The 25,102-nt window shown below is 39.5% G+C and overlaps 1 protein-coding gene and 1 long non-coding RNA gene across 12 annotated transcripts in view; both read right to left on the reverse strand.

The window, feature by feature from the left end:
• The window catches only part of BRD1 (bromodomain containing 1), a 54,140-nt gene that overhangs the window by 25,840 nt on the left and 3,198 nt on the right, over positions 1-25,102 (reverse strand). For 8 of the 10 annotated variants that reach the window (XM_073000616.2, XM_078394402.1, XM_073000615.2 and 5 more), the window contains exons 2-7: positions 18,872-20,249; positions 15,306-15,462; positions 14,887-15,018; positions 4,549-4,677; positions 3,739-4,051; positions 806-1,072 (exon numbers count right to left, since the gene is read on the reverse strand). In XM_073000616.2, the coding sequence (XP_072856717.2) occupies positions 806-1,072; positions 3,739-4,051; positions 4,549-4,677; positions 14,887-15,018; positions 15,306-15,462; positions 18,872-20,235 (2,362 nt within the window). In that variant the 5' untranslated portion in view covers positions 20,236-20,249. Of the gene's footprint in view, positions 1-805; positions 1,073-3,738; positions 4,052-4,548; positions 4,678-14,886; positions 15,019-15,305; positions 15,463-18,871; positions 20,250-22,098; positions 22,241-25,102 lie in introns of those variants that run through there. The other 2 variants (XM_078394401.1, XM_078394400.1) reach the window with 2 other exon arrangements.
• LOC144589553 (uncharacterized) lies at positions 15,954-16,783 on the reverse strand. Of its 2 annotated transcripts, none has more exons than XR_013545722.1 (2): positions 16,690-16,783; positions 15,954-16,087 (listed from the first exon to the last, which is right to left on the reverse strand). It is a non-coding gene; the product is annotated as an uncharacterized LOC144589553 (long non-coding RNA). The 2 variants fall into 2 exon arrangements; XR_013545723.1 differs by lacking the exon at positions 16,690-16,783 and adding an exon at positions 16,515-16,629.

Raw genomic sequence — 25,102 nt, forward strand, 5'->3', positions numbered from 1 at the left:
CATGGGTCGGAAAACACAGGACAGCCATTTTGCGAAGCTGACGATCAGCAGAAAAAATCATCGTCTTGCGAACAAACGGTTCGCGAAGCACGGACCTAATCGACGTCCAGCAAAAATCCCCCATTGGAATGACCGTTTTGTGAATTGCTATAGCGATTGCAAAAAGTCATCATTATCTGGATTCGTCGTTTAGCAGGGTTGTCGTTTTGCAAGATACCACTGTACACTGATATATTTAAATCCCTGGCCCAATTTCCAATACAAATGGGAACATGGCTTCAAGATTTCTTGAATTTGGTATTATAAGGTATGCCTGGAATTAGTGGTGTGCTCTTTCATGTATTTGGGCTGCAAGTTCCAGAAATCTCCAAGAATGCTTATATACTTTGGGGATGCTGGAAGCAAAATCAGAACTTAAGCTTCCACTTACCCTGTTTCCCCGAAAATAAGACCTAACCTGAAAATAAGCCTTAGTATGATTTTTCAGGATGCTCGTAATATAAGCCCTACCCAAAAAATAAGCCCTAGTTAAGTGAAAGCCTACCCTCCACCATTGTGCAGCATCCTGAAGATGACATTATTGTAAAATAAAACATCCCCTGAAAAAAAGCCTTAATTCATTTTTGGAGCAAAAATTAATAGAAGACTCTCTTATTTTCAGGGAAACATGGTAGAAACAACAGAAGTTTGGAGAAATGCAGGATTCTGGACAGTTAATACTAAATGGACTCTCCCTTTCCCCCAAAATGGTTGTGTTCATCACTATAAATTTGTTAACAGTGACTTCAAGCAACAAATCTCTTACCTTCTTCTTCACCTTCACCTTCTTGTTCTAATGCTGCATTCTCTTCTTCAAGGCTTCCAATATCTGACTCAATCTGGGGGGGTTGATGCTGCTGCTGACTCAACTTGATGCGAATCATGTTAATTTCTTTCTTTAAGAGTTTTGCTCGTTTGCTCCTAGACCCACTGGATTTCATTGCACAGGTGAGATCAAGTTTTTCTAACAGTTCTCGCAGCTGCTCTTCCAAAGACATGTGTATTCTGTTAGCAGGATTCAGTAACCTATCCACTGAGGTTAAAACATAAAAGTTGAGCAGTATTTTCCCACAGTGTTCAGAAAAAGCTTAAAACAGTGTAACTCAATTACAGCAGCAATACTCACTAAATGGAAGGACTCGATTTTGTTTGTGAAACTGATGTCTGTGCTGCTAAAGTTAAACAATATTTTACACCAAATTAAGAGTGGAAAGCCGGGAACCTTAGTCCCTTTTTAAAGCATAAAATTTGTCTATATCCTTGCTATCACATTTTGACAGCACATGAGCACATCAAGTGAAAACTCAGATCTACAGCAAACCTTTGTTTCTGCATGCTTCAGTTGCCATGTTCAACCTGCGCTATCTCCACTTCAAAGGACTTTAGCCAGAGGAGAAGGAAAGATGACTGGTTGAAAACTTGAAGACTGACTACTAGTCACCACAGTTCAAAAGGCCAATTATCTAATTTAGTATGGTTGCTTTATATATTCAACATTAAAACATGGTTTGGGCAGCTCTTAAGATGCACTGTCAAGGTCTGCTGATAGCCCCCTACTCACTTCACACCAGCCAAATTCCCAAGCAACATAAATAGCCAAATACATTGTCTAAATGTGGGAATGTAGCTTTCAGAAGATACCATATTTTTTGCTCCATAAGACGCACTCCCCCCCCAAAAAGGGGGGGGGAAGTCTGTGCGTCTTATGGAGCGAAGCTGGCGATTTTGCCCCCACTGGCCCTGTGGGGGGAGTCTCGCAAGGGTCCGAGTGAGCCTTCCAGGACCCTTGCGAGGCTCCCCCCACAGGGCCAGCGCGGGCAAAATCGCCAGCTTCTAGGACCTTTTCTGAGGCTTGAAAGGCTTAGAAAAGGTCCTAGAAGCTGGCGATTTCGTCTCTGCTGGCCCCGAGGGGGGGGGGGGTAGCCTCGCAAGGGTCAGAGGGAGCCTTCCAGGACCCTTGCGACGCTCCCCCCACCCCCCCGCCAGGCCAGAGGGGACGAAATCGCCGCCTTCTGGGACTCTTTTCAGGCTTGGGAAGCTTCAGAAGAGTCCCTGAAGGTGGCGATTTCGCCCCCTCTGACCCCCGAGGGGGCAGGGTGAGTCTCGCAAGGGTCCGAGGGAGCCTTCCAGGACCCTTGCGATGCTCCCCCCACCCCCCTGCCAGGCCAGAGGGGACGAAATCGCCACCTTCTGGGACTCTTTTGAGGCTTGGGAAGCTTCAGAAGAATCCCAGAAGGTGGCGATTTCGCCCGCACTGGCCCCGTGGAGGGGGGGAGCATCGCAGGGGTCCTGGAAGGCTCCCTCGGACCCTTGAGAGGCTCCCGCCACCCCACCACAGGGCCAGCAGGGGAGAAATCGCCAGCTTCTAGGACCTTTTCTGAGGCTTGAAAGGCTCAGAAAAGGTCCTGGAAGCTGGCGATTTTGCCCCCGCTGGCCCCATGGGGGGTGGGGGAGCCTCGCAAGGGTCCTGGAACAGACTCTAGGACCCTTTGGAGACTCACTCTGCCCCCCCATGGGGCCAGAGGGGGCGAAATCGCCACCTTCTGGGACTCTTTTGAGGCTTCCCAAGCCTCAAGAGTCCCAGAACGTGGCGATTTCGTCCCCTCTGACCCCAGGGGGAGGCAGGGTGAGCCTCCAAAGGGTCCTAGGGTGTGTTCCATAAGATTGACCTCTCCATAAGGATCACCAAATTTTTAGAAGAAAACAGATTATTATTTTCCTGTTTTCTTCTCCTAAAAATTTGGTGCATCTTATGGAGAGGTGTGTCTTATGGAGCAAAAAATATGGTAAATTATGCTCCAAGAATTAGTCTTTTTAAGGTTTTTACAGTGCCACTGGGCTTATGAATGTGATTGTGTAAACTAGTTCCTAAACAGATCTGAGGATGATTTTATTTTCTTATGTACTGTTGCCTGCTTTGGATTGATTGATTTTCTGTTGTCTTGCCTCTCTGCTTTTGGACTGATATTCAAGGATTTTGTAGGACTTAATCTGAACTAGTACCAGGAAACATACATGAGGATCCACAAAATTAATAACCTGCAAAGCTTTCTGGGGTAGCACATTAAGAATAAAAAAATATAAGAAACTGAAACAGGCACCTGGATGGATGGATGGATGGATGGAGCTACAACAGCATCATAGCAGAAGTGCTATCCATGAGGCAGTTCAGTTAGTGCACTGCACAACTGGTCATGTTGAAGATGTATGACCAATTAGACAATTGTTTCCCCACATTTACATGAACAGACTTTGCCCTATGTTTGTTAGCCTACCTAATATTTTGAAAAGACACTATCAATATTCAATGTCCAGATTATAAATGAGAGACACTCAGAATGTAGAAAGTAGAAACAAGTTCTTTTTTCTGTACTTCTTTACATGAGTTGTTAAAAAGCTCTCAATGTGTTTTGGTGAAGCCTTCTTCAGAAGCAAGCCACTTTATACTCTCTGCAACTTTCTTTGGTCTATATCAGCTCCAAAACGAATTGAAAGTGGTTTCAAGAACCTCACGAAGAAAGCTTCACTGATTTACAAAGTAGAAACAAGCTCTTTATTCTGTATTTAAAGAAATAGAGAATAAAGAGCTTATTTCTACTTTCTACATCCTGAAACTTCGTCTCTCATTTATAATCTGGACTTCGGTGGATGTACTAGTTCCTTTCGTTTTGTTCAGTATTCAATGTGACATATACTTACCATCTTCCCAAGTAAAAGGTGGTGGAGGTTCAAGTTTAGGCCGTTCAGGTAAGTGCATTCCAGTTTCATTATTATATCCAATTGCCTCAGCATCTCTTCTAGCTTGTCTCAGGACAACCCCTCCTTGATCTCTTAATCGCACAGCAGCTCTGTAGAATATTGTATCTTTTGCATTGTATTTCATACAGTTATCTATAATAAGGTTGAAATCCTCTTCAAATTCATTTAGATTTCTGTAACCTTGACTATCTAATCGTTTTCTCATAGTAGAAAAGTCCATGGGATGTTTAATGTGATCCAAATAGTCAGGTACCTGAAGTACAATTTTAAAAAGAAAACAAGAACATTTTGATTAATATATTAAAGCTTCTTTTTATTGCAAATGAGTGGACTACGCTGTATTATTATTTTGTTACACCAATTACTTGGAGCCTTTTTCTTCTAAAAATCTCCTCTCCCCACCACACTTTCAAAGGCACTCTTACTTCAAAGTGAACTAAAGAAAGCCAAACTAACTGAAGAATTAAGCTAGTGAATAATATAGAAGCTTATTTTGGAACTTTCTATTAGTAAATGCTGTAAATTAGCATCATCACCATCACTGTCACTCTTATAAAGGGGAGGGAGAAGCATGCTTTCACAAATCCTGGAAAATAAATAAGTAAGATTTCTTTATTCCTACTTTAAATTCATGTTTGGTAACACAATTTTTATTGAAGATTTTCAGAGCCAACAAAAAGAAAAAACATTAAGAGCTAGCTTAGTGTATACTCATGGACTATTAATCATATCCTAAAAATTAGATTTTACCTCTTTAAGATTCACTGGCTGAGCAAATATGCGAGCAGAATCCTTTTCCTGTAGCTGGTCCAGTACTGACCGCAACAGAACAGTAAATGGGGTTAGCTGAAGCTCCATGGCAACCTGTTCCACTTTGATCTACACAATAGAACAAAAAGACAGATCGTTAATGAATATGACTAGAGACTACTTAGCTGTTACAAAGACAATACAACCAAGGTATAATGTATCATTGAACTCTATTTCTCCTTTACATCCAAATTTGAAGAAGCTGGTTTGTTTTAAACCTGCACCTGAGGCCAACAAAGGACTGGACGAGGAACAGCAATTCAGACAAGAGAGACAGACACTTCTGACCAGTTAAAAGGCATATCATGGAACAAGATTCAACCTGCACTGGACTGAGATTCACAGTTTGGATGTACCTTTGGATTTAGCTCAGAGCCTAAAAGCTTAGGTTTCGGTGGTGACAAGTTAGATTTGGCCACACTGATGCATCTTTTAGTTACATTCCACAATTACAGTCACATTACTATACAGTGGTGCCTCGCTTAACGATTTTAATTGGTTCCAAAAAATTCATCGCAATGGGAAAACATCGCTAAGCGAAACGTGTTTTCCCATAGAGATGCACTGAAAACCGGATAATCCGCTCCAAAGGGAACAGATTGCCGTCCTTAAGCGAAAATCGCCATAGGAAACATCACTAAGTGAAACGCAGTTCCTCCATTGGAATGCATTGAAACCTTTTCAATGCATTTCAATGGGGGAGAAAAAAAAAATCAAATATTCAAAAAGAATCTGAACAAAGCCAAATTTGGTTAACAAAGGGTTTATTAAGTGCACTAACGATTTCAAGCACTCTAAACCTTTTTAAACAATTTAACACCTTTTAAAAATAGCGAAAACGGAGCTGTCAAAAACATTGCTAAGCGAAACGGGACCTAAACTGTCATCGCTAAGCGAAGCAAGGTCCCGAACATCGCTATGCGAAATCCCCCCATTGGAAACATCGCTAAACGGAGCGCAAGATCGCTCCAAAAACCTCATCACTAAGCGAATACATCGTTAAATGAGGCAATCGCTAAGCGAGGCACCACTGTAATGTGCTCTACATGGGACTACTTTTCAGAACATTCAGAAGGTCCAAAATACTGCAGTTAAGCTGTTGATTTGAGCTAGTTAAAGTGAGAATAGAATTTCCTTTAGAGTGTCTCTGGATTGAATTCCGTGTACTAGTTATGAGTACAACCTCCAAAACCCTAAATGGTTTAGGTCCAGGCTTTATAAGGACCTCATCTAAATGAGCCTGCCCAGGTCTTCAGATCTTGAAAAGGGGCATCCTGCCTCATCATCCTCACAGGTCTGTATGGCAAGTACACAAGAAAGGGCATGTTCATTGGTTGCTCTCACGTTATGAACTCCCAGGGGTAGTTAGCTCCATTCCTGCTGTCTTTCTGATTAAGAGAGAGAGAGAGAGAGAGAGAGAGAGAGAGAGAGTGTGCGCGCACGTGTGGGGGAATTATTTAATCATGTGTTTGGCTGCTGGTGGGGAAAAGAGCCTTTTAATGATCGGTCATGAGCCTCCTTTTTTGCTGTGCTTTTTAAGAGGCTTTGAAACTATGTTAAATGTTGCGCTAGGTTTAATGTAATAATTAATTTGATATTGCTTTAATACTATAACATTGGGATTTTTGTCTGTACCTTCCTACAAAGAGAAGCAGAATGTAAAGCAAATAAAAAATAAATGAAATTTGAATCTTATATTCAGTCCTAAATATGTTTACTCATTAGTAAATCACACAACATTTTACAGAGTTAACAACATAGTTAACTTCTTAAATCTAAATTTCATGTGCACTGGTGATACAATGAAATGCTTAGAATAGAAAGTTTACCAGGGAAGAGCATTAGCTCTGTCAGTGAAGAAACCATACTATATGACATGCAATTCTGGTGCCTTTTTGAAAATTAAGAGCTCCACTATACTTCATACAGTACATATGAATACAAACTCGTCCTAGATATAACCATGTAAAAACATTTTTTAAATTCCAAAAGAATTATCAATTTATTAACAAAATGTAAGTATGGATAAAAAAAATCATGCTACAAGATTGTTTGAGTATACAGATTCCTCATTTATTGCAAATAAGTGAAACTTTTTTTCACTTATTATAGAACAGAGCAGAAAAGTGTTTTAAGTTCATTTCTGAAGTCTCTGAGGATCATTTGTATCAGAAGTGGGCAACTTGTGGCCCTCCGAATGCTACCAGATTACTGCTTCCATCATCCGTAGCCAACATAATCAATGGTGATCAGTTTAGCAACATATGGAGTGCTGTGAGTTGCCCACCCAATGTTTTTTAAAAAATGGCACCTTTGGCAGACAGTTCACACGTCACTCCTGCCAGTCATTTTAGAGCTCCAGTGCAGGAGCCTATGACAGGACAGGAGCGGTGGAGTCAACAGAACTGGGAGAGACAGAGTCAGTTAGGGAGAAGATTGTGAAGTGGTTAGACAAGAGATTGGAAAGTTGGTATGTTAGAGAATATAAAAGTGTTAAAAGGAATAGGAAATACATAGCCAGAATATATTGAATATATTGAGACCTTGATGAAAGTGAAAGAATAACAGCAAACATACATGTAATCAAATCCACATTTATTGAATATATAATAAAATAAAAGAACATCCACAATTCTACTTCTGTGATTTACCTGCCAAACCATAAATAAACCTTGTTATAACTGGCAGCAATGGTATGAGATTCATAATTGGTATAGTGAGGATAATACCCTCTGGTGGCAGCGAATAAGGGGGAGAATAACAAGTTGTGTCCAAAAGTGAACTTGTAAGGGGGAAAACAGGGGACGCTGGGGATGCACAACAAAAGTAGTGGCAGCGTGGCAGGATTTGAAACGAATGAATTCCAATGAGCCTAAGTAAAGATAAATCTTCTGAATCTGAGGGACCTGATAGTCGAAGGCTGTGGAAGAAGGAGTAGGGAACCCTAGAGCTCTTAGTGAACAGCTTGGAAAGGGACTCCAGTCCACAGACTTTAGGAAAGGCTAAGGCAGGGAAAAGACTCTGAAGAGAAGGCTGGGCAAAAAGTTTACCTCAAGCTTAGAAAGGAAGGACCTAGGGGCTAGCTTTATATCTCAAGGCTCTGAGAAAAGGGAACACTGGGAGGCGGGGCTTTGTTGCGGTGCTGCCAGTAACTCCAGAGAAGAGCTCTCTGGAAAAAACTGGAACAGTCCGGTCCGGGATCCCCCTTTTGAAATGGGGATCGAAGGAGAGACTAGGAGAAGTCTCTCTGAAGCAGATGGTGAGCAGCAGAAGGAGAAGAATGGGAGGCAAACCCGGACGTCTTCCCTCTGAAGAAATCACCGTGCACAGACTGGAGACAGGGAGCCATATTATTGGCACTGAGCCGTGAGCAACCCTTTACCGGGGGAGAGGAGAACAACCAATATAAGCTTAAAATATATAACAACTAAGTAAGCCGAAGCCTTTGATTTATGAAACAGCCTCATTAAGCTGAAAATAAGAATGAAGCTATCTGGCTAAAAGAAGAAAAGCAGCGGCAAGCCTATCTTATCAGTTTGCTTCAAAAGCGAAACTAAATGTCCTCCTCGTGTGAACTCTTAATATAGCAAGCTGATTTCAAAGCCAAGAGAGTGAGAAGAAAAAATAAAACTTATGTTTCTGGAAAAGAATCCCAGACAGTAACACCATCTGACTGGATTTAAGAGACTTGAGTTTGGTGAATGCAGTTTGGCTGGGACATGTTTCTCTTTGCCTTTTCCTGGACTTTGTGAACTGTTAATAACAGAATCTGGTGGGTTTCAGGAGAAGAAAGGGAGCTGACGTGGTCGACTGGACTAAGGAGTATCAAAGGGTTAATGGAAAGATCATAAGATGGGCTTCAAGGACAACTACTGGACAGTTTGAGACTCTGTGATTGTTGTTTTGCTTGTCGGACTGTGCAGGAGTTTGAGAACAGAAGCTTGCTAAACTCGGGAGAAGAAAAAATTGTGCCATAGTTCTATTTGAATTTGCTAATTTTTATAATATAATATTTGGATAAAGATTGGAGGCAGATCTAGGGAGGTTTATGATGAGGGGTTTGGTTTGTTGATAAAATTGTGAAAACTGTAGAAGGATATCTAAGGGGAGCTCACTGTGATTAAGGGCATAGTATCATCTACAGTTGTGTTCAAAATTATTCAACCCCCAATGCTGTAAAGGGGTTTAGGGACTATAGTGTACATTTGGAATTGTATTCAGAATGAAATCCTACAAGGACGTTTTAAAGAACCAAATGCAACTAAAATAACATCAATTGTTTATGTAATACAGTAGTAAATGTTTCTTTTGTGGTTTCTTCATTGCCACAATTATTCAACCCCTTAAAGACTACCACTCTGAAGAAGAGAGGTTCATTCAGGTGTTTTCGATCAGGTATTGAAAACACCTGTGGATGTCACCGAGCACCAATCAAGCATAATAAGCACCAATTAGGCAGCTTTAAAATGACTGTGATACTCAGCTCCTTCTAGACATTTACTGGTGTGGTTACAAACATGGTGAAGTCAAGAGAATGGTCCAGGAAGACAAAAGAAGAGGTGATTTGTCTTCACAGGAAGGGCAATGGCTATAAGAAGATTGCAAAGAAGTTAAACATACCAAGAGACACCATAGGAAGCATCATTCGCAAATTCAAGGCAAAGGGCACTGTTGAAATGCTACCTGGTCATGGAAGAAAGAAGATGCTGACTTCGACTGCTGTGCGCTACCTAAAGCGTAGAGTGGTGAAAAGTCCCCGTGTGACTGCTGAGGAACTGAAAAAAGATTTGTCAGATGTGGGTATAGAAGTTTCAGCTCAGACAATAAGGCGCACACTGCGTAATGAAGGTCTCCATGCCAGAACCCCCAGGCGCACCCCCTTGCTGTCTCCCAAGAATAAGAAGAGTCGACTGCAGTATGCCAAAAGTCATGTGGGCAAACCACAAAAGTTGTGGGATAGTGTTCTGTGGACTGATGAAACAAAATTAGAACTGTTTGGGCCCATGGATCAACGCTATGTTTGGAGGAGGAAGAACAAGGCATATGACGAAAAGAACACCTTGCCTACTGTGAAGCATGGCGGAGGGTCAATAATGCTTTGGGGCTGTTTTGCTTCTGCAGGTACAGGGAAGCTTCAGCGTGTACAAGGTACCATGAATTCTCTTCAGTACCAGGAGATATTGGATGAAAATGTGATGCAGTCCGTCACACAGCTGAGGCTTGGGAGACGTTGGACCTTTCAACAGGACAATGATCCCAAGCATACCTCCAAGTCCGCTAGAGCATGGTTGCAGAGGAAAGGCTGGAACATTTTGGAGTGGCCATCGCAGTCACCAGACTTAAATCCGATTGAGAACCTCTGGTGGGACTTAAAGAAAGCAGTTGCAGTGCGCAAGCCTAAGAATTTGACTGAACTGGAGGCTTTTGCCCACGAAGAATGGGCGAAGATACCCGTAGATCGCTGCAAGACACTTGTGTCAAGCTATGCTTCACGTCTAAAAGCTGTTATAACTGTAAAAGGATGTTGTACTAAGTACTAAGATTGAATGTCACTTGGGGGTTGAATAAAAACTAATAATGATGTGAGCACAGAAAAGACATTTGTGGTTATTTCATTATAAACTTAAGGTTATATTTCTCTGACCTACAAGTGCCTCTTTCATGTAAATGTAAGCAAGATGACTGAATGATCAAAATCAATGTCAAAATGGCCAAAACATTCAATTTCAGTGGGGGTTGAATAATTTTGAACACAACTGTATACAAGCCCCAAAGTCTGAGATGGCCTCCAAAAATTTAAGACAACAAATGGAGACTTAGTCTGTTCAATCCCAAAGTTTTGGAACAGTGGTACAGGAAATAGAAAAGGAACGGCAGATTACTATGCAAAAGATAATAACAGGGTTTCAGAAAGTGAATGAAGGTCTTAGCAAAATAGAAGATTTGATGAAAGTGATGAAAGAGGGGACAGTATATGCCAAACAAAACTTAAATGAAGCTGTACAAACTTTAGAACTATATTTATTTGGCATGACACCAGGCAATATAAATGGGATAAAGAGTTATCGTGACCTATGGAGCTTCCAAAATTAAAAAGCATTATGTTAAAAATCTCAAGGAAGCAGAGATACTGAAACAAGAGAATCTTATTGTGATAATATGGGAAGTGGAAAAAATGTGAGATGGGTTGAAAGACTGTTAACTCAAAAGGAAACTGAACGATGGGATGTATTGTATAAATGGCTGCAGTTACCAGATAGTGTTGGAGTAACATAGAATTAAACTAAAATTAAATGATAAGAAGAAAGCAGGAGGGTAATCAAACTGTGAAAAAGCAAAAAGATGATTTGTTATTGTAATATGAATTGATCAGATGATGGTATACAGTGGGGTCTCGACTTACGAACGACCCGACTTGCGAACAATTCGAGTTACGAACCTGCCCTATAGGGAAAGTAAGGACTCCACATGCGAACTTCCCTTGAGTTACGAACAGGGAAAAAAGTCCCCCCTCCCTCCCCTTAGAGGCTTCTGGAGGGGGGAAAAGGGTCAGAAACTTAAAAATAAATACTGTACTGTTAAATAAAGTCACTTACCAGGCCTTGGTAGCCCCCAAACCACAGGAAAAAGAGCAGGAAAGAGCTAAAAGCCAACACCCAGAAAGAGCCTGGCAGCCATTTTGTGGTTTTCCCCGCTCCTCTCCCCGCCTAACAGCTGATTGGCTGGCTCTGAGCAGGCTTCCGGAGGCTTGCTCAGCACCTAAAAAGCCTACCTGAGTGCCTTTGTGCTGAAAAAATCAGCACAACATGCTTTAAAGCATTATTTAAAATTGGCTTCTTTTTTTTTAAAAAAAAAAGAGTTCTAAAGTGCTGCCTTTAGTGTTCCCTGCCTTCCCTGAACCTAAGGGGGAAAAAGAAAGAAAATATCCCCCTCTAGTGGCAGAAGGCAGAATAGCAGCTTCCCATTAGTTTCTATGGACAGAAAAGAGCAGATACGGATTAAATGGTTTTCAATGCATTCCTATGGGAAATGCAGATTCGACTTAAGAACTTTTCGACTTGAGAACCACCTTCCAATACGGATTAAGTTCTTAAGTCGAGACCCCACTGTACTTTGTGTTCTCCTATCCCCCTAACCCTTTTTCTCTTTTACCTGTTCCCCTTTACTTTTTGTATTCCCTACCCCTGTCATTAAATAAATACTTAAAAGAAAGAAAGAAAGAAAAGGGAGCACTGGACCTCAGTGGAAGCCAGGGTCAAGAGAAATAGCTGAGGTCTGAAGCTAACTGAGGCTTAAAGAAGAAAATATTTCTGAAACAGCTGGGTGTCTGGAGGCCAAAAGAAACAGGGTCTCAGACACAGGAACAGCAGACTAGGTGCCTAAAGAAATAAAGTAGCCATCCGAAGCTGCCAGTGGAGAGTTACAGTGTTTCAAATCTCTCTAACACAGAAAAGGAAAAAAAGATTTTAAACCAAGGCTTGCCTGGCTGCCTCTGTAAACACCAGCCATCTTGTCTAGAGAAACACATAAGAACATGCCTTCTAAGAGAGGGAAAAAGTTAGTGATGGAGGTCTCTGATGTGCAAAGTTTACCTCACAAAGAGAAGAGCTCTCTTGAAATGATAAAGTAGCAGGAGGAAACCTCAGGGGGAAAAACTGGGTTAACCTCACAGGGCTTTGAAAGGTGGAGGTTGCAGCAGGAATTTAAATTAAAAGTATTAGAAATAAGGACTAGGGCTGAGGCTGAAGCTAGACAAAAGAAGTTAAGATTTTGAAAGAGAAAGGGAAAAAGAAAGTGCTGAAGCAGAAAAGAGAGCAAAAGAAATGGAATACCAATTAGAAATGGAAAAAACTAGAATTGGTATCTCTAAACTGTAACAACAGTAATAATTTAGCTGAGGGGATCTCAAAAGTGGACATTAAGATATTCCCTCAATTTAGAAAGGGTGATTGCCCCAAATCATTCTTAATCCTGTTTGAGAGAGTGTGCTGGGATTATAATGTGAGGGAAGAAGAGAAAATGGTCATTCTAAGAACGCAAATAAGTGGGGAATTAGCTGAGATATATTCTCAAATGCCACAACATCAAGCAAGAGAATATGAGGCATTTAGAAAACTGGTTTTCACGAGATTTGGAATTAATGCTGAATATCTTAGAAGGAAATTTAGAGCATTGACAAGAAAACGTGAGGAATCATATTCTCAGTTGGGAGCAAATCTGGTCAGATATTTGGATAAAGGTCTAGAACAAGCTAATGTTGAAACTTTAGAGGATATGTAAAATATAATTGGGCTTGAACAATTCTATTCGGTTCTGCCTGGAGAACTAAGATATTTAGTCAGAGATACAAAGCCTAAAACAGTACAGCAAGCGAGACAGCTGATTATATATCAAAAATCAAAAACCTGAAATTTTCTGAGGTAAAATTTGGTAGTACAGTGCTGCCTCGCTTAGCGATTGCCTCGTTTAACGATGTATTCGCTTAGCGATGAGGTTTTTGGAGCAATTTTACGCTCCGTTTAGCGATGTTCCCTATGGGGAAATTTCGCATAGCGATGTTCGGGACCGTGCCTCGCTTAGTGATGACAGTTTAGGTCCCTGTTTTGCTTAGCGATGTCCGTTTTCGCTATTTTTAAAGTGTCTTAAAATGTTCAAAAACTGTTTTAAATGCTTGGGATCGTTCGTACACCTTGTAAAACCTTTGCAAATTTAATTTGCCTTTGTTCTGACTCTTTGTTAATTTTTGGTGAATTTCCCTCCCCCCATTGGAATGCATTGAACTGTAGGTTTGACCTGACTGAGATATCATGAAAAATAAACAAATAACCATAAAAGGGATAGGGACTGAATTAATTACTCTACCCATGGCTAAAGTACACATGAAATATCAAGGGTGGAATGGAATGTGGAAGGTAGCCATCACAAACAAAATTCCTGCCCCTTGTTTGATTGGGTTGGATTTATCTGAGCATGTTAAGAGTGTTCTGATAACTACTCGCTCCCAGATAGAAAATAATGAAACACCTGATTGTGAAACCCTTGATGAAAAAATAGGAGAAAATGAAGCAAATGAACTAGCTGAGGTGGTGAATGTAAGGAATCCTCATGAAAAAAGTTTTAGACAAGAACAAAGACAGGATTCTACTTTACTACAATGCTTTAAGTTGGCCAGGGAAGGACCTATAACCCGTGAGTACCCTGATTCTTCGTGGACAGAGACCTGTTATATAGGGAGGTCTTGGTAAATCCTAAGAGGGGAGGGGAAAGCCTCCACAAACAATTGGTCATCCCTTTTTAAGTACAGGGAGAAGATTATAGAAAAGGGACATACAGACACCTTTGCTGCTGTATTCTCAAAATGCAATAATGGTCCAAGTTTCTGTTCCACCTCTAACACAAATAAATTCATTATGGGACATTTCCTCATCTTTCTCCCTCAAACACAGTAGCGTCAAAAGGAATGCAAAAAGGTACTTTTCTGTTTTGTCTCAAATGAATGTTTCAAATGTTCAGAGCACTATACTTTAATATGTTACATAATAATTTCAGGTTAAATAGCTTGAAACTGGATTGTTGAAAAACTGTATATGTACGTCAGAAATCTACTTGTCAATAAGAGTGTGACATTTGTAGTGGTGAGGTGGTTGGTAGTTGTTGTTTTTTTCGTACTCCAATTCCCAGCTTTCTCAAAGAATTTCCCAGGCAGAATTCTAAGAGCTCTGGCCCTCATATAGACACATCCATTTCACTCGCCTGGACAGAAGCCTACCCTCACACCTTGCTTTCTGTCTCAGGTCTTGGTACCTATTCAAAAAGGAAAGTGTCCCAAGTCTTTGTGGGATGCTGTTCTTTGGGAGAAGCTTTTTTGTAGACTCTAATGAGCACCACAAAGATCTAGGCTTTCCAAGTAAGCACAAGGGCAGTTTACTTTTAGAATACTAATAAAACTCAAGTCAGAAGCTATTCCGGATTCAGAAACAGTCTCTGAGAGAATATGATTATTTTTGTTGGATCTTTCTCTTTGGAGACAAAACTCACAATGGGAGAAAAAAAGACTCCCCCCTGCCCTACAAAGCTCTGCAGCCCTGACAGTAAGCATCATCTCCAGAAAACCTCAGGGGCTAAGAAAGAAGAAGCTGAAAAGGGAAATAACAGTGTTTTCCAAAGAATCCTAGTATGTCAAATAGTTGTGTTAGTTGACACAATGGCAGCAGTAAAGCCTGCAGGGGCAAGGCCAATTACAGCCTTGATTAGCAAGCTAAAACAAGTGATGCATACCTGTTCTCTTTTTAATTTTTCTCGTTTCCGTATAAGTTCTATCAACAACCGCGCTCTCTCAAGATCATGGCGAAGCCTCTGCCAGTACTTCAACTTTTCTTTTAAGGCTTGTGTTTCTTCATCATCTTCCCTCTTAAGAAAAAAAATGCCAATAGTTTATATTCCACTCTTTACTCCTAGGTGTTATTCTACTATTTAATTTTACCAAATAGTCTTAAAAATAATGTATAACTCAAATAGCTTGTGAACTTACAATTATTTTAGGAACACCTCTTCTCTTGTACAAGAAGGGATACAAGTTGTACATTTGGATTTGACCCATGTACAAGTATACTTATCATAGCAAACTATGCCTCAATTGTCAAGTTAAATCATGGGAAATAACTTTGTTATGCTTGGGAGTAATGAAATGGGTGTACCTGTTGTGTATTTCTTTGTGACTGCAAACTGGACTGCAGCCTTCTCAACAAAGGGACACCATTTCTGGACAGCCTTTTAAGTAACCAGTAACTGTGTACTCTTTCAACAAATTGTTTCTTTCGCTGAATAGCCACCTGATTCATAATTTTATTTAATCTAAAACATGGGAGAGAAAAATAATAAACATGTTGCAACAAGCACTGCACATTTTTGCTTTTTATTTTAATTATTGTTTTATTGATATAAAAAGATACTTCAAAATAGAATGAAATCCAAAAAAACTAATATGGGCATGGTTACACCCAGTTGGATTTTTAACCTTCTCTTTCAAATGGCTGACAATCACATACAAACTGCTTTTGAGGTTCACTTCATATTCAGAAGACTTACCATATACCAGACAGGAGGTCTGTTCCATAAACATAAAACATTCTTAGACATGCAGAACTAGCTAGTTATTTGGATCCAAGGTATTATAAAACATTGCATAAAGCCTTCAAAACCTGATATATCAGAGTACTGGATACACCTGTTGCCTAGTAACAGAGGTTTCTACGGGAACATTCCAGAAGGAAGCTTAAAAAGCCAAAAAACAACAATTTACCCCCCCCCCCAGCAATTCTTTGATAATGAATTTATTACATTCACTGCATTTTTAATTAAATAATTTCATATGTTTTGCTGCTGTAGCTAGGTTGTGCAGACTTGGAAGTAACATCACAAGACTTCCGAGATCACAGGTCCACCCACATTTGTCAGTTATCTGTGACACACTGAATGCCTAAAAGAAAAAGAAAAAAGAATAATCTCTCTTCCAATTTATAAAAACATTCCAGTTTCTACATCTGGTCCCCTCTAGAGATAATTCACAGGTCAAAAAGGAGCTAAGCAAGTACTTATTTACAAGTTTGATTTACTGGGCTGCTGTATTTCTGTTACTTTGCCACTGTTTTCTTTACTCCAAGGATCAATAGGAACACTTTTGGTTCTCCCTTTTTTCATGGCACGCTAATCTGTACGATTTGATATTTTTATTAAGAATACTGAAGCACAAATAAACTTCTAGTAACTAAGCTGAAATCTTTAATCGGACAAATAAATTTCTAGAATACTAAAAGCTAGTATTATAAATGGCTCACTTTAAAGTCTTCTACACAGAAATGTAATCCATATTTCAATTATAATAAGTACTAAAGAATTATTGCTACCTTTATCAACTGACACAAATATGAACAGATAGCAGGATCAAGTAGGTGCACACATTGTTCATCATATGCCCTAGGGCTTTTTGGATCACCCTTTTCCATGCTTTCTTCTTAAAGCCTGCCCCAGTAACTGACAACTGTGCCTCAAGCTATACACTCTAGAGCAGTGTTTTCCAACCTTGGGTCCTCAGATGTTCTTGGACTAAAAATCCAAGAAGCCTTCACGACGAGCTCTGCTGGCCAGGATTTCAGGGAGTTGGAGTCCAAAAACATCTGGGGATCCAAGTATGGGAACCACAGCTCTAGAGAAAAGTCAATTCAGCATTAAGAATTGCAACCTGTATCAAAACTGGCACCTCTCCTGTGCACTACAAGACACTTTTATTTATGCAAAGGGTTGTCTGGACTAGGTGCACATAGACGTATTTATATAAATATGGATTTGCTTTAAAAGTATCAAACTTCAATACATGATTCTATTTTCTGAAATATAAGATTATCCAACTATTTATCTTAACTTCTGAACGTGTTAAAATGTGTTCAAACATCAATGCTACCAGTAAACAAAGCTTTACGGTGAACTTCAAAGTACTGTGTTTTTCTCCAAGCTGTGTTCCTGTGTGCTGTTTGGCTTGCAAAAATCTATGGTGAATATTATGCTGTTATGCATCTAGGGAATTTTTTTATCGGTGTTGATATTTAAATCATTTATAGATGTTATTCTGCTTTGATTCATAAAACAGCTACAGTAATTATGAAGTGTTCAAGAAATTAAGTAAACAAATGTTTTCTCAGTTTCTCTAAACTAGTATGCTAACTATGTGATAATGCTATCCATTTCTCATTGTGTAATGGCAAATCTTAAAGTGAAGGAGCTTACTATGGCAGTCTCCACAGCCACATTTACAAGCAGAGCCCACTAAGACAGCTGCATTGATTTATAGCAACAAAACTGCCATAATAGTTTTTCACCTCCACCAGGAATACAGTTTTCGTAAAGTTAATGAATTTTATACTCTGCTTTACAACAGGCACAGGCTCACAACACTATAAGAATCATCCTCTTCCCCAAAATACAAATGAAGATGTCAAATAATTTTAGAGGAAATAAGGAAGCCAGGGGAGGAGAGTGGCAGGTTAAACCCTGCTAATCAAAGTCTGCACATTTTGCCCTAGAAGCCCTGCCTCCACTGCCCACACCCACAGAGTAACAGAACAACACTCAAGCAATGCATGTCAGGAAAAAACATAAAACACTTCAGGAATTAAACACATTGTAGAACAGGAAACAGAACATAGGAGATGAAGTCACCTATTTTATACCTTGTGAGTTAGTTCCACTGTCGCTTACACTCAACTAGCCTGACTTTAGAAAGAGGAACAGTGGTGCCTCGCAAGACGAATTTAATTCATTCTGCAGTTAATGTTGTCTTGCAAAAAATGTGTCTTGCAAAATGTGTTTTCCCATAGGAATGCATTGAAATCTAAGTAATGCGTTCCTATGGGCAAAAAAGTCAGAATAAAGTTAAATTTGGTTTGCAAAAGATTTATTAAGTGCTCTTTAAAGCCATACATATTTTGCAGATTATTTGAAAAATTTAAAAAAAAACTTCCAACTTTTTAAACATCATAGAAAAACATTTAAAAATCAACAAACATGAGGCAGGAACAAAAAAATGGAAAACATTTATCTTGCGAAGCATGGCCATATGAACATTTGACTTGCAAGTCACCAACCCCCCCCCATTGCCAAAACCATTTGTCTTGTGAGTTTTTTGTCCTGTGAGGCATTTGTCTTGTGAGGCGCCACTGTATAAGAGACACATGCAGTAGTATGCTCCATTCCCCTCTCCCTGCTCCAACTTGCTTTTTGTAACCCCCTATCTAGTACAGAAAACTAGAGATGGACATGAGCCGCCACTTTGGCAGCCTGCCCTTTGGATGAACAGGGGTTTGGCAGATCCTAGCCCCACTTCCTCTGGTGGACGCCCACTCAGAAGCAGTGTCTAGAGAAGGTGGGGCAGGGAAGCCAGGGCCCTGCCTTTGAGTGGGTGCCCACCAGAGGAGATAGGGCTGGGAACCGCTGAACACCTGTTCAACCTTTGGGCCAAACTGGTTAGTGCCCATCTCTATTAAAGATCTCAAAATCTTGCACTGTTTTAGCACTTTTGAGAAGATCTGATCATAGTACAGAACTCATCATAGTACAGGCTCCAAAATAAGAAAATAATCTGAACAGCACATTTGTTGAAAGAGACAGAAAGATATCCATTTTTATTCTCTATCACTCAGCTAAAACATATCAAAACATCTAGGAAATTAAAATGATTTGATCAAAAAGTCTATCTTTATTTTCTTACCTTTGAGGAGGTATACATGGAGCAGATACTGCAGGCATAACTGTACAGGGCTCAGCTGGTGCCTTTTTTGATTTTTTAGCCTTTTTCCTGACTTTTGATGCAGACCTTATTTTGGCAGAGCCCTCTTTTCTATATAGACCATTTTTCATTTCAGCTTCCCCATAAATATTCAGAGGTCTCCGAATAGAACCTGGTGGTGTATGCAAATCACAATATGCAGTCTTTTTCACTGAGAATGTTGTGCCACTGCCAGTCAGTTCTTTCACTGGCTCCATTTTCATATACAAACCAGCTTTTTGAGCACATGTAACATGGAATGCTGTGTAGCAGTTTGCTTTATGGCACTGTATACAGGCACCAACACCTTTCTGTTTACAGAGGTAGCATGTTAATTTCCATCGGGCAGGGGGAATGTTCTTGACTCCATCTATTGGCTCAATAAAAACAGTATTGGCAAACCCAACTTCTGGAATCCAAAGAGCACACACCACATGTCCCCACCGATCATCATCAGTCTTTTTAAAGGCACCTCCTTTGTTTGGACACAGTACACAGTCTACAGGCCGTGAATGGGACTGCAGACACTTTCTGCAGAGCCACTGGCCTTCAGGTATATATGGCACCCCATAACACTCCTGATGTACTGCCAAGTTACACATATCACAAAAAAGAATCACATTGCTGTTCTGACACTCTCCATCCATGCAAATACAACAAACAGCATCTTCATCTATTAAAGACTGATGTTCACCCTGTTTTTGAGTTTCACAATAAGACTCTTTTTCAAAACGGTCCATAAGAAATTCAAACATGTTCTGTGATACAACTGAGAGTCCATCACTCTTTCGTTTCTCATTGATTATTTCTAACCATGCATAATCTTCTTCATCCATGTCATACTCCACTTCATTATCAAGTTCTTCCGAAGACTTTTCAATGAATTTATAGTAAGCTGGAGGCCTTCGAGGGGCCGAAGGAGGACTGTATTCAACAATATGCACTTTGGGCTCTGGAAGAGTATTTGCTGTGGATGGAATGCCATGTGCACTTGGAAGAGATTCATTTTTTCTTTTAACTTTGCTGTTTCTATGCCTCTTTGTTCTCAAACAGACCTGCGGCCTCTCACTATTTTCTTTATTGCTGTTACATTCACTTAATTCTTGGGCTGTTAGATCATCTTCTAATATAACCTCCAAAGGTTCAAATATACTGATCCTGTGCAAGCGCCCTTCAATTTCTATTTCTACCATCCTTTGAGCCTGTGCATATGTTAAAGTCTCCCTAGTAGGAGAGTGCTTAATACTGCATGGAGAAGATGAATGTCGTGCTGAAGATACTCGATGACATCTTCCTTTCCTCCTCATTTGGTACTGATTACCTAAAATGAGAACCATGGTTGTAAAATGGAACATCATCTTTTTACAAGCGAACAAGAGATTTAAAAAACTCCATTTATCAAGCTAGCATTCTCCTACAATATAAACAGTACCTGAATTTCTAGGATATACCTAAAAATTACAAAACTAAATATCTTTCTAAGCTTATATTTAAGAATTCTACTTAAAAAATCAGAAATCTACAAGTAGTTTTTAAAAATGCTTAAAAGTCTACAAACAATTTTGTTTTCAATCCTTTTATTAACACAAATGTGTATCCTGTTATTACAGTGATGCTTCTTGGGACAAAACAGTAACAAACGTATACATGCCAGAACCACATGGGTGTAAATCAAACTGTGTATCTCACTGTGGTGAACTGCCCTAACTAATGAAGCAACAGTAGTATTACTAGATGGAGGCTTGCTGTGTAATGAGAATATGCCTTGTAAAGATGACCAGGAACTCATTTGGTAGCAGAAATTCACTGCACTGTTACACAATTTAATTTAACAAACATAAATCACCAACAGGATTCTGACCAATTACAATTAATGCACTTTTGAAAAAAGTAGACTTTTCTCTGTCAGGGATGAGATTTTCAAGATTCTAGGAGTTCTCATCCCAAGTACCACCTAGAATCCCCCAGGTAGACTTTTGGGAGAAAAGAAACAATAAAACAAAACAGGTATCATTTTACCATCATTGGCTGCTTCACTGCAGGTGCACAGCTGGGACAAAATTGGGAATGCCTCTCAATCCCACTGCTTTCTAAGAATTGTCCTAGTCCACTATGGGAACGGTAGTTCAGTGAGAGACTTCCTCGACAGTTTAATGAGTAGCAGGACTAAGGTCCCCAGAGATCACTAAGTCAATTCACGGAAAACACTGAGTTATATGTGCTTTCTTCTTCCCAGCAATACACATGGAATGAAGTAGAAAATGGAGGGAGAAATAAATCTTGTTTGCCTGCTGGTTTTTCTTCTCCCAGTCTCAGAAATCTACTTGGGGTATTCTAAGCAACTTCTTGGACTAGAATTCCAGAAATTTCAACCTTAGTCTTTAATGTCTTCAGCCAGTATATGTGCACCATTCAAAATCAGTTTTAGAAGAGAAAGTCATGTTGGTGTGTGCTAGTATGTCAAGCAAAACAAAAACAAAAACACAAAAATAAAGAAGAAAATGCGGATTCTTCATTATACATTGCCTAGACAATACATCCTGCTGGACTAACAGGATTTACTTCTGAAGAAACATACACAGGATTACACTTCAAATATTTCATTTATCCTTATGGTAGCTTTTCCTAGTTATTCCTAGCTGATACAAGGTTTCCACATATGGTAATTCTGACTATAGTTATGGTTCATGCAAGATTTCAATGCTCTACCCTTCCCTTGCCTAGGATACGACTAGATTTGCAGGAATACATATGATCCTGGAATATGTTTCTCAGGGAGAAATTTGAGAAGCTACACACTGTATCAACATGTCATACTCTAAACGAAGATGAAATATTAATATGTAGTCCTAATGTTCTTCCTGAGTGAGGTATAGCTTTGACCATAACTATATGGTTTAAACCAAAACGTCTCCCCACTATGCCACAGCTTTTTAGAAGAGATACACATTGCCAAATATTGAACAGGAAACAAGTTTGACAACATTTAATAATAATGTGAGACGTTCATTAATAGTGAAAATTTTCAGATAATTTTAAAATTCAAATAATAATCATAATGGGGGAAATTTCCTTTTGAACCACAACAGAAGAGATGCTGAAAGAAAAGGTTAAATTATCCCATATCTACTGCAATTACAATATTTATTAATTTCATATGCCTTTTTCACCTCATATCTACCTCTGCAGGAACCTCTGTGTGCTTTTCTGGTTGGGAATGGGATAAAAAGGCTTCAAATAAAAAATAAGGACAGAAATGCTGCTCAAGTCCACTCATATACCACCACAGCTACACTTTTCTTCTTCCTAGAACATGAAAAATAGGTGAAGGGAATCTGAAGTGTAGTATAAGAAGTCAGTGCCATCTTTTTCCTACAAAAGCATGTCACAGGTAAATCACAGTAAAACGTGAAAGAGAGAAGTCTATAGCAAAATGTACTCAAAGTTTGCATTGCTCATATAACTCTGTAACATGTGAAAGGGTGCTTCAAACAATATTAAGCTTTTGATTCAGATCCTACAACAGATGAATGACAGATGACATACTATTATTACATCTGCTATTTATAGATATTTTGAAAGAAAAGCCACTCTTCAGTGCATGTTCTAACAAATTTTCAACATTTACAAATATATTGGGGGATAGCATAAACTAGGCCCACTGTACTGTATTTCAGTACAATGCTACTTTCCACAAAGAATTGCCTGCACTATTTAAGTCCTAACTCTCAATAACTCTCTCCTTCACCAACCAAAATACAGACACAGCAAGATGTCTTGCATTCAAACTTCTGCATGTGGGAAATGTATGTTCTCTATCACATCTCAGAGTCCTCAAAAATACCCAAGAGTGAAAAATACAGGATTGAACACCTACAGCTACAGAGGGAAGAGAACCTTGAGTCTTACACAAGCTGCCCACCACTCATGCAAATTTGTATGCAACCTGCAAGCTTAAATTCAATGCTTAAGTTGAGGCCTCTCAATTCATTGCAAACACCTACCTGCATTCCATGTTTGTGCTTTATGTTACAGGAAAAATAGTTTTCTTGACAAAGGTATCTTCACTACATGTACCACAGAGCTTTCAAAACTTACTGTTGTATAACGCCACTAAATCTTCTGTTTACCTAATGAAGAATATTGGCTTTTTCATGGTCTATTTTATCCTAATACTCTTGTCTTTGATTTCTGAATGGAAGAAGTATTATACTTGTAACACAGCAACAACTGGAAAGTTGAGTGTATAGTAGCGTTGGATTGCTAGAGCAGACCGCAACACTATTTGCAGGTCTGCCAACAGACCTATGTATATTTTTGGGTATGGCTACTGAAATATAAGCCCCTTACCATGAATGAAGGTGAGAAGATGTAGTATGCTATAGATATTGTTCCCCAACGTATCTAAAGTTCAACAAGTTGAAGGATGTTTTGAGACAATACATAACTCTCCCTAATTCACTGATTCATTGTCAGTTCTCTGTCAAAGCAAGGAACAAAGCTAGACTTCATCTACTTAGCCAGGAATATACAAATTTTATCTAGATAAATATGGAAACAAGAAACAGCTTACTATCATGGTAAAGGTATGCCCCTTCCCTATGTCTTTTCCCACAACAGAACTGCACTGTCAGAATACTTAAGTTAATAATACTTACTGTAAAGTCCTTTTAAAAAATAGGGTTTAAAGAACTGATCACCAAAACTACCATAACTTTCTATTTCTAGTTAGCTGTCATCATTTGACCACAGTAATTCAAAATCACATGGGAATGCTGTGTGACCATGAACTAGAACAATTTATAAAGTGAAGAAAAGTTTATTCAACAGAATGTTTACCACCATTATCAAAGGTTTTTTCTCCTCTATGAAGTCTGATGAAAGGTGATCATCCTGCCTCAGGAAACGCACAAGCTGTTTACATTAGCACACTAAAACACTGATGCCGTCTGATAAAGATAATACGTGGATGCCATATTTAACTTTATTTCTAGAAGCCCACACTTCAATTGGGATTAGGCATCCTTCAGTCTTGAGAGACTATGGTAACGTGCTCTGAATAGAGGACTTGGAACAGTGTCTAGTATGGCTGAGAAGGTCAATTCGAGAGTGACAATTCCTTCCACACTGAAAACAAATACAATCTGTCCTGTCCAGCTCCCTGATTTTGCTGGTTTCGGGACTGCCACTTTGCCTTGGCCTGCTGGACAAATGTCTCTTCAAAATGCAAGAGGCCATGATACACCGCCTGCCTTCAATAGCTAAAATGAATTAATGCATCTACCAGAAATAGAAGCATGCATTTAAAAGCAGAGGTAGGCAAAGTGCAGCCCTTCAGATTCTGTTTGACAGCAACTCCAGAATTCCTCATCATCAGGTTAGCCAACATGGTTCCCTCTACAGGTACAACTGCGTGAGCACACAGTATTGTGCCCCTCTCCATGCTGTGTTCCTCCTCCTCCACACACCAACAGCCCCTTTGGTTACAGCTGCATGTATCCATGTCATGCATGAGAGGGGTGGAGCCCTCCCAGCAGGGCTGAAAATTAGAGAGAACATTGTTAATTAAGAATGAAGGGAGTTACACTTCAGCAACATCCAGAGATCCACATGTTACCCAAACGGATGAGGGTTAAAAGAGTCAGTGTAGTATCATGATTCTACTATTGTACTAGGACTTGGAAAACTTAGATTTAAAACTCTACGCAACCATGGTACCACATATACAAAATATATACATAAAGACCATATGTCAATTAATTCTTAGATTATAATTCCTGTTTTTTTATATCTTGCTAATATATTGGGCATCTGATCTACTTTATTTATACTCTTTAAAAGGAGTCATAACCACTCAAGTTGGTTCTCATTCTCATATAAGTATTATGTTTTTGCCATTAAGTCACATGAAACGATGGTTTTCAAGGTATTGAAATATATGAATGGTTTCAGCAGTGCCATCCTCCAGTGAAATCCCATAGCTAAGCTGGAATTTGAACCCATTGTTTCTTAAATCCTAGCCTGCCACTCTGTTGATTACACGACATTGGGTCTCCTGAAGTACTAACACAGCATACTGTACTACTTATATTGGTGCAACGTCCAAGATACAAAATAATTTATCATTCCACAATTCAATTTTGAAACACTACTGGCTTCATAGAGCTTTCTGAA

Source organism: Pogona vitticeps, chromosome 5 (genome assembly GCF_051106095.1).
Source record: "Pogona vitticeps strain Pit_001003342236 chromosome 5, PviZW2.1, whole genome shotgun sequence".
Classification (NCBI taxonomy): domain Eukaryota; kingdom Metazoa; phylum Chordata; class Lepidosauria; order Squamata; family Agamidae; genus Pogona; species Pogona vitticeps.